Source organism: Cynoglossus semilaevis, chromosome 13 (assembly GCF_000523025.1).
Source record: "Cynoglossus semilaevis isolate Cse_v1.0 chromosome 13, Cse_v1.0, whole genome shotgun sequence".
Taxonomy (NCBI): domain Eukaryota; kingdom Metazoa; phylum Chordata; class Actinopteri; order Pleuronectiformes; family Cynoglossidae; genus Cynoglossus; species Cynoglossus semilaevis.
This window is the reverse complement of record NC_024319.1, coordinates 17,548,730-17,557,520: the sequence shown is the minus strand read 5'-3', so window position 1 is coordinate 17,557,520 and position 8,791 is coordinate 17,548,730. Positions and strand designations below refer to the sequence as shown.

Below are 8,791 nucleotides of genomic sequence, written 5' to 3'. Positions count from 1 at the left end.
ATTTAAATCAAACGTGATGGTCACCTTTTAGCTGCTTGCACTACTTTTTCGGTGATCGTCACAGAGCAATTATAATTTACTTATTCCATTTTTAATCTCCTACCGCAGGTTAAGCTATTTCTCGTGAAAAATATTAGCAAATTCTGATGATCCTTGTTTACTTTAATTATTTAACTACATTTACTCTTTTTTACTTAAGAGGGCGAACTCTAATGTACAATAAAAAATGTTTGAAACTTTCATTCACTTTTTAATCACATTATCATCTGTATTTCTTTCCTTAATAAATCTGCAAAAAGAGAGTTTTTTTTTTTATCATCAAAATACATGTGTTCAATGAATAAGCTCTATCTGTGCTACCTGGTACCATAGAGTCTGGCAGAAACATCACTGACTCTTTATGTGACTATGACATTTGATGGTCTCCATGTTGTATAGAAGCTGCTCAAAAAAAAAAAAAAAAAATCACAAAGAGTTGACACATAGTTTCTGTCAAAAAAAAAAAAAAATCACAAAGGGTTGACACATAGTTTCTGCGAGGACACAGATGTTACATTTCCTGGAAATTGACCAGAAAACTTAACCTGTCACTGATTCTGTTACAAACGTCTTTCAGAAAGTGAGACGAACGACGTGTCAAGGAATCTCAGCGTAACTTCTGTTTACTAACTCTCTCGTTGTCACTTTAAAACATTTATCTTTACCCTTTTTTTTTTCTTTTTCAAAACCTTAAAGCAGAACTTACTGACCTCTGACCTATATATTAACCGTGTTTATTTACAAATGTTGACGACTGATAGCATCCCAAATTGGGTAGAATAAAAATACGGACATAAGTGGACCACTGCTTGAATGATAACACGCCTCCAGTCACTAGGTGGCAGCAACGCATACTGTGGTTTGTCCAAAGATTCCATCTTTGGAATCAGTGACGAATGAAAACAGGTGTGAAACGCATACATGTAGAGATTAAACGTTGCGTTTTTTTTTTTTTTTGTCATATTCAGGAAAGATTGATTTATCTAAATTCATCGGAATCCGATATTGTCCGAACACTTTATTTCCGATATCAACCATTTCCCCCCCCCAAATCTGCGGTGCACATCGCAAGAATCCACAAGCTATGCTAGCGTATTTCGCATATACCAGGCGTTGCGTTATCAGAATTTTATTATCGGACCAAAACAAAAAAAGGCCGATAACGATTCTTACAGATATTACATAATTATGCTAACATCAGACCAATAATATCGGTCGGCCGATATTATCGGACACCCCTCCATTTTTAGAATCCTGATTAATCGTTACTAATTCACAGCCACCCTTTGCTTTATCTGATTATATTTTTCTTTTTCATGCTCAGTTATTTTGATCAAATTCACCTAGCTTAACGCTTTGGATATAACTCCCACCTTCCGCGCCTATCGTGACCCTCCGATAAGGCACTAAAAGTGCTCGGGTGTTCAATTCTAAACTCCTCCCGTAGGACTTGACTTCACATGTACAGCACCTGGGAGATTTCCCATAATGAATGCCTGATGTGGTCGAGCACTTAATTCCTGCCTATAAAATCAACCCCCCGCCCCCTCCTTCCCTTTGGGCCTTGGCTGTTGTTTGTCAAGCAGGGGTAACGTCCTGTCATATGACCCCTCCTCCTCCTCCTCCTCCTCCCTCCTACACCGGCAACCCACCTGTGTGGACTTTTCTCTTAATCCTCTTCTAAATGCAGCCACCCCCTCCTTTGAATACTTAGACTACTGAGTGTAACTAATTCTCTCACACAAGGATATTGTCTCTTTCCTATCCTTACTTCTGAATCCCTTTGTCCTCACTTTCAAGTCGGCCATTCATTTATTTCATTCGTTTTGTTATGGACCGAGAGCGTTGGATGAAGTGTCCGAGGGTGGTGGGCTTCTTACGGACTAAAAGGTCTAATAGCTCATGACTATCATCTTAAGGTCAGCCCTGTTTTTTTTTTTTTTCTTTTTTTTTTACAACCAGCTGAGCATTAATCACCGGCGCGGCATGAAAGCATTTTACAATCCGGGGCTGAGCAACGCTTAAAAGAGTTAGCTTTGGTTCTGCTGCTGGAGGCTGTAAAATATTTCCGTCGGAGTGTGTTGAATGAGCAAAACTTTTTTTTTTTATTTCAATTTAACTTTTGAGTTTTTACTCTTTCTATTTAGCTCTATTTAGTCTTACATATTAAATATGACATATTTGTATTTCCTTCTAGATTAATAACAATCATGACGATTATCTACTACTTTAACTTTCTTTGCAGAAGTGAAAGTGAAAGTAGATTTTTTTTTTTTTTTTTAACTACGCCAATGCACCAGAACAACTTCTTGTGGTTAATAAATGAGGAAATTAGCCGATTAATTTTTTTATCTGTAAGAAATACCAAATTAAAAATATGTGTTTGAACTACCTCCATGTACTCTCATTAGGTTCCTCCAACAATGGAACAAGGCAGAAATAAACTATAAACACCAACATAACGGTTGCGATAAATGCTGTTGGACAGGCTTCAACAACCAAACCAAACAACAACAGTTACAGACCCTGCAGCTGACCAGTAGGCCAGGGGACAGAGCTGGCCCCATGGGAGGACCCAACCACCACCCTTTCTCAGACAGCCATTTGTTGTGCCCCAACCCCGCTCGTTCAGCTCAACGGATGACCCCTGCAGAAGGGTTGCCTCCTACATATAGGCCGGTGTCCGGAGCCACAAATCAGCGGCTGGTTATCGCGGGAACCTTGCTTTGCCAGGGGTCCCAACCCAGCCTGGCACCATCTGTCCAGGACTCTGACGTAGCTTCAGTGCAACCAAGGTGGGTTCCCAGTGACCTCCCATGCCCCGGGTCACATTATCCAAACCTGGATGTGAATCCATCACCACTAGAGTATGGACATGACAGATGGGCCCGATGTGTCAACAATATAATAGATCAAAGTGTTTCTTCTTTGAAAAAAAACGGCAGCTTTTGAACGGCACCTCAACAGTGGCAGCCTGTAACGTTAGCTGTTTTAGCATCTTTTTCTCTTTGGTTTTCTTTCGGCTTCTAGCAGCCAAGTATTACAGTGTCACTTGCTATGGCTATTTGTCTTGTCTTTCTTTCTGGTGCTTTTTTCGTGTCTGGCAATCCTGACAGCAAAGTTTTTCGTAGTTTCTGGCGGATTTCAGCTCATTTTGACAAACAGGACATTGGAGAGTATTAAAAAAAAGGATAATTGACAGCGTTGATAAATTTTTTTAAAAAAAGCATATTGAAATGTACGCCATTTGCTGAAGATCATTCTACCTTCTACTTTTCTTCTTCACTTCATATAACTAGGATGGTATATATATATTTAGACTTTCATTATATATATATTCAGACTATCTGCATATACAGTATATTCAAACTTTATATATATATATATTCAGACCTTTTGTATATATATTTAGACTTTTGTTATATATATATTCAGACTTTCTTTATATATATATATATTCAGACTTTCTTTATATATATATATATATTCAGACTTCCATTATATATACTCAGACTTATATATATATATATTCAGACTTTCTTTATATATATATATATATTTAGACTTTCATTATATATATATTCAGACCTTTTGTATATATATTCAGACTTCCATTATATATACTCAGACTTATATATATATATATTCAGACCTTTTGTATATATATTTAGACTTTCATTATATATATATTCAGACCTTTTGTATATATATTTAGACTTTCATTATATATATATTCAGACCTTTTGTATATATATTCAGACTTTCTGTATATATATTCAAACTTTTTATATATATATTCAGACTATCTGCATATACAGTATATTCAAACTTTATATATATATATATTCAGACTTCCATTATATATACTCAGACTTATATATATATATATTCAGACCTTTTGTATATATATTCAGACTTTCTATATATATATATATTCAGACCTTTTGTATATATATTCAGACTTTCTGCATATACAGTATATTCAAACTTTATATATATATATATATTCAGACTTTCTGTATATATATTCAAACTTTTTATATATATATTCAGACCTTTTGTATATATATTCAGACTTTCTGTATATATATTCAAACTTTTTATATATATATTCAGACCTTTTGTTATATATATATTCAGACTTTCTATATATATATATATTCAGACTTTCTATATATATATATATTCAGACTTTCTGCATATACAGTATATTCAAACTTTATATATATATATATATTTACATACATATATATATTTACATACATATATATATTTACATACATATATATTTACATATATATATATAATAATATATATATATATTTACATACATATATATATTTACATATATATATAATAATATATATATATATATTTACATACATATATATATTTACATATATGTATATATATTTAGGTATATATATATATATTTAGGTATATATATATATATTTACATACATATATATATTTACATACATATATATATTTACATACATATATATATTTACATACATATATATTTACATATATATATAATAATATATAATAATATATATATATATTTAGGTATATATATATATATTTACATACATATATATATTTACATATATATATAATAATATATAATAATATATAATAATATATATATATATTTACATACATATATATATTTACATACATATATATTTACATATATGTATATATATTTAGGTATATATATATATATTTACATACATATATATTTACATATATATATAATAATATATATATATATTTACATACATATATATATTTACATACATATATATATTTACATACATATATATTTACATATATATATATAATAATATATAATAATATATATATATATATTTACATACATATATATTTACATATATATATATAATAATATATAATAATATATATATATATTTACATACATATATATATTTACATACATATATATTTACATATATATATAATAATATATAATAATATATATATATATTTACATACATATATATTTACATATATATATAATAATATATAATAATATATAATAATATATAATAATATATATATATATTTAGGTATATATATATATATATATTCAGACCTTTTGTATATATATTCAGACTTTCTGTATATATATTCAAACTTTTTATATATATATTCAGACTTCTGTTATATATACTCAGACTTTTATATATATATTTAGACTTTTGTTATATATATATTCAGACCTTTTGTATATATATTCAGACTTTCTGCATATACAGTATATTCAAACTTTATATATATATATATATGTAAATATATATATATATATTTACATACATATATATATTTACATACATATATATTTACATATATATATAATAATATATAATAATATATAATAATATATATATATATTTACATACATATATATATTTACATACATATATATATTTACATACATATATATATTTACATACATATATATATTTACATATATATATAATAATATATAATAATATATATATATATTTACATACATATATATATTTACATACATATATATATTTACATACATATATATTTACATATATATATATAATAATATATATATATATTTACTGTTCTCGGGTTAGAAAGTTTGAGTGTAAGTTTGTAAACTCGACTCGACTTGAGCCACGCATTACTTTACGTACATAAACAAAGTAGCAAACGATACATATCGTCTATACTTCGTACAGACGTTTAGCTATGTACTCGTAAAGCAAAGGGAAAAAAGGGAAAGACAGTAAAAGGAACAGCTCAATACTGGGCATTTTTAATTTAATCAAAGACTAATGAAATGTATGTAGAATCCTTTATTTGACGTGAACTAGATACAATACTTCGCCGAATCCAACGAGTCTGAATGGATCAAAGTCACACGTGGACGGTCAGCATTATCTGTGAAAGGTAATCAACAGTTTCAATTCAACTATTATGTTTTAATTGTGTGTCCCGTTCATCAATCAATCATGTGACAAGTGACAAATAAAGGAATCTTGAATCTGGAACACTGACTTGCCACTGATTTCACCAAGATCCAGATAATAGTTTTCAGTATATGTGAGTCACACAAGCACCCTTTCATACCTAGTACCTGGTGACCATAAAAACTATAAAAAAAAGATCTTTGTGCATGACTTTCTTCAATTCCTGTGAGAATATTAGTGTTGTGTTCAACTAAAAAAGACCCAGGTTTCGCACACGTAATTTTGGAGCTGGTGAAATTGAAGATCATTGTTTTATTACACACATTTTTTTGGACAAATGTGTCATGGTTCGAACAGTTAGAAATGAATTCAGGACTCGACAAAGTCTTCAAACCAACATTGCATGTTTTCTGCGTGAGAGGGTCGAAAGTTTGCGTCCTTATTCTTAACGGTAGTTGTTTACCACATGTAGCTTGTTGTTTGGTACAACAGCAGGAAAAGAACACAGATATTACTATTTAGGGGAACATGTACAAGTTATATCACAACAGGTTTTTACAAAAAGAGATGGATTCTTACCAATAACAGCAGAGGGACTAGCCACACATGTACTGTCTTCTGAATGGATTCTGACCCTGAGAACAAGCAAATGGAAAGTGGTGCCATGCAGTGACTGACTGATGCAAAAGAAATTGTAGGTCACCAAAAGAAAACATACTTATCGTGATGTGCGCTGTGATATTGTTGTTCAGCCTAGTAATATTGTTGAAGGCCACGCAGGTGTATGAACCACTCTGCTCCTCAGTCAGGCCGTACACCTCCAAGAGCGGACCGGACGTCTGGTTTACAGCCTCCCCTTCGTAGGTCCAATGAAGGTGAGCCGGAGGGTTGGACTGAGCAGAACACAGAGCGGTCACGTTTGATCCCAGTAATAAGGTTCCATTTACTGCGACAGCCATGTTATCTGGGCCATCTGAGAGAGAGAGAGAGAGAGAGAGAGAGAGAGAGAGAGATTGTTTGCGTTGGTTGTTGCATTGTTAGACCTATTTCTGCCTCGTCTATCTTCTGAAAAAACAAATGTTTTAAAAATAGATAACCAATGTAGAATTTGGTCTAAGACATTCCCCGGTATTTAAGACATTGGCAAATCAATACTAAAGCGGCCACGTATGTTATTCAGTTGTGGAATTAGCATTATTACGGAGTCCACTAAGGTCTCTGCGAGCAACTTTCGGTAAGAAAATGAAATATTCTGCAATTTGAAAATACCGTAAAGTAAGTTTTCTGCAGTCACGACCTCTGTGACCTTAGGCAGTGCAATATTAAATTCATGTTTAAATCACAGTTTCTTGAAATAGTCAACAGTCCGGTTTTAATGCAAGAGATGCATCTGTTATGTAAGGAAGCAATTTTAACATTTTTTTTTTTTTTTTTTAATGGATATTTGGTCTGTATTTCCTCAGTATGCAAATAGTACAAGAGCGGGTTGTTAGATACGGCCTTGGAACTAAAACACTGGAGCTGATGAAACAGAAAAATAATACAATCCTGAATAGCATCGTACATAGTACTTACTTAAAACAATATATAAATAATGACTTTTGTCCTATACTTACAGATGGTGTTAACTTTGACTGGACGACTCGTGCTATTACTGACAGCGTTGAACACGAAGCACATGAATGGTCCATCATCATAGCGGGTAAGATTAAATATTGTCAGAGTGGTGTTTCTATCGGTGAGCCGAACTCTGTCATTGGCTGTCACCTCAGAGCTGTCGTTCAGCCAGCGGAAAGAGGGAGAGAATCCGGACGAGACAGAGCATTTCATGACGACCGAGCTGTCAAATTCAGTCTGGTCTGTTTGGTTTTTCTCTACTTTTACATTTGAAATCGGTTCTGTGGAAGACAGAAAAAGTGGAGAAAAAAAAAAGAAATATGTGAAGCTGCTACCATACTTTTTTTTTTAAATCTGATAAACACAAACCCAACCATATATATTATTCATCATCAGCAAGTCTTACCCAAGACAGTGATGAAAGTGCTTGCTGTCAGCGGAGGGTCGTCGCTCTGCACCTTATAGGTTCCAGAGTCTGCTAGAGTGACAGAGGTCAGGGTCAAAGCTCCAGTGACGACATTGACCGATGCCCTGCCTTGATAACTGCCAAAAACTGCCACATCGCTCCCTAACCAGGTGAGAATCGGGGACGATCCGAATACCCAGTTTCCATCTCCCATAGTCACCTCAGGTGTCACGGACAGGGTCACATTATCTCCAGCTGCAGCCGGATTAGAAGAGGGCTGGATGTTCACGGCAGCGGAGACTAGAAAAAAAAAAGAGCACATTTTCTCATTCATGTAATAGAACTGATACAAAAAAAACTTTTTTTGGTAATTTAAAAAAAAAAGGTATAAATAACTATAAGCATTAGTTTAAAGATTGTACCTTGAATAATTACCACCAGCAATAAAAATGCCAGGATCGATTTGCTTTTATTTCCCATTTTCTGTTGATGTTCTGAGACTTTTGTCACTGTATCTGCTCTTATATGGCTCAAGTCCAGTTCATGTCCAGCCCCCCCCCCAGCATAAATACACAGAAACGTATGCTCTTATCTGCAGACGTTTCTGTCGTTAGGTGTCCACCTTTGTCAAAGACACAAAAGGCCCTTTATGTTTTGGCAGAGTGTATTTACTCTGTAGATGCCATCAGTAGAATGACAAATCACCACTGAAAGAATGTATAGGTTGGGCCAGGAATATTTGTATTAACCAGATAGA

At 32.6% G+C, this 8,791-nt stretch overlaps 1 protein-coding gene across 1 annotated transcript; it reads right to left on the bottom strand.

Moving 5' to 3' along the window:
• Positions 1-5,684: 5,684 nt before the first annotated feature.
• On the bottom strand, positions 5,685-8,684 carry LOC103388817 (carcinoembryonic antigen-related cell adhesion molecule 5-like). The gene is made up of 5 exons (XM_025061934.1): positions 8,035-8,684; positions 7,628-7,909; positions 6,730-6,984; positions 6,591-6,646; positions 5,685-5,982 (listed from the first exon to the last, which is right to left on the bottom strand). The coding sequence occupies exons 1-5, from the start codon at positions 8,366-8,368 to the stop codon at positions 5,959-5,961; spliced, it is 951 nt and encodes a 316-aa protein (XP_024917702.1). The 5' UTR covers positions 8,369-8,684; the 3' UTR covers positions 5,685-5,958.
• Positions 8,685-8,791: the final 107 nt, after the last annotated feature.

What these genes read in the sequence shown, in the direction of transcription:
- LOC103388817 (XM_025061934.1), bottom strand. Translation starts at nt 8,368, where the DNA reads ATGAATGAGAAAATGTGCTCTTTTTTTTTTCTAGTCTCCGCTGCCGTG. An exon ending in AGTCAAAGTTAACACCATCT is followed by an intron (nt 6,985 to 7,627) that starts GTAAGTATAGGA and finishes TCTCTCTCTCAG; the next exon opens with ATGGCCCAGATAACATGGCT. An exon ending in TAGTCCCTCTGCTGTTATTG is followed by an intron (nt 5,983 to 6,590) that starts GTAAGAATCCAT and finishes TACCTTTCACAG; the next exon opens with ATAATGCTGACCGTCCACGT.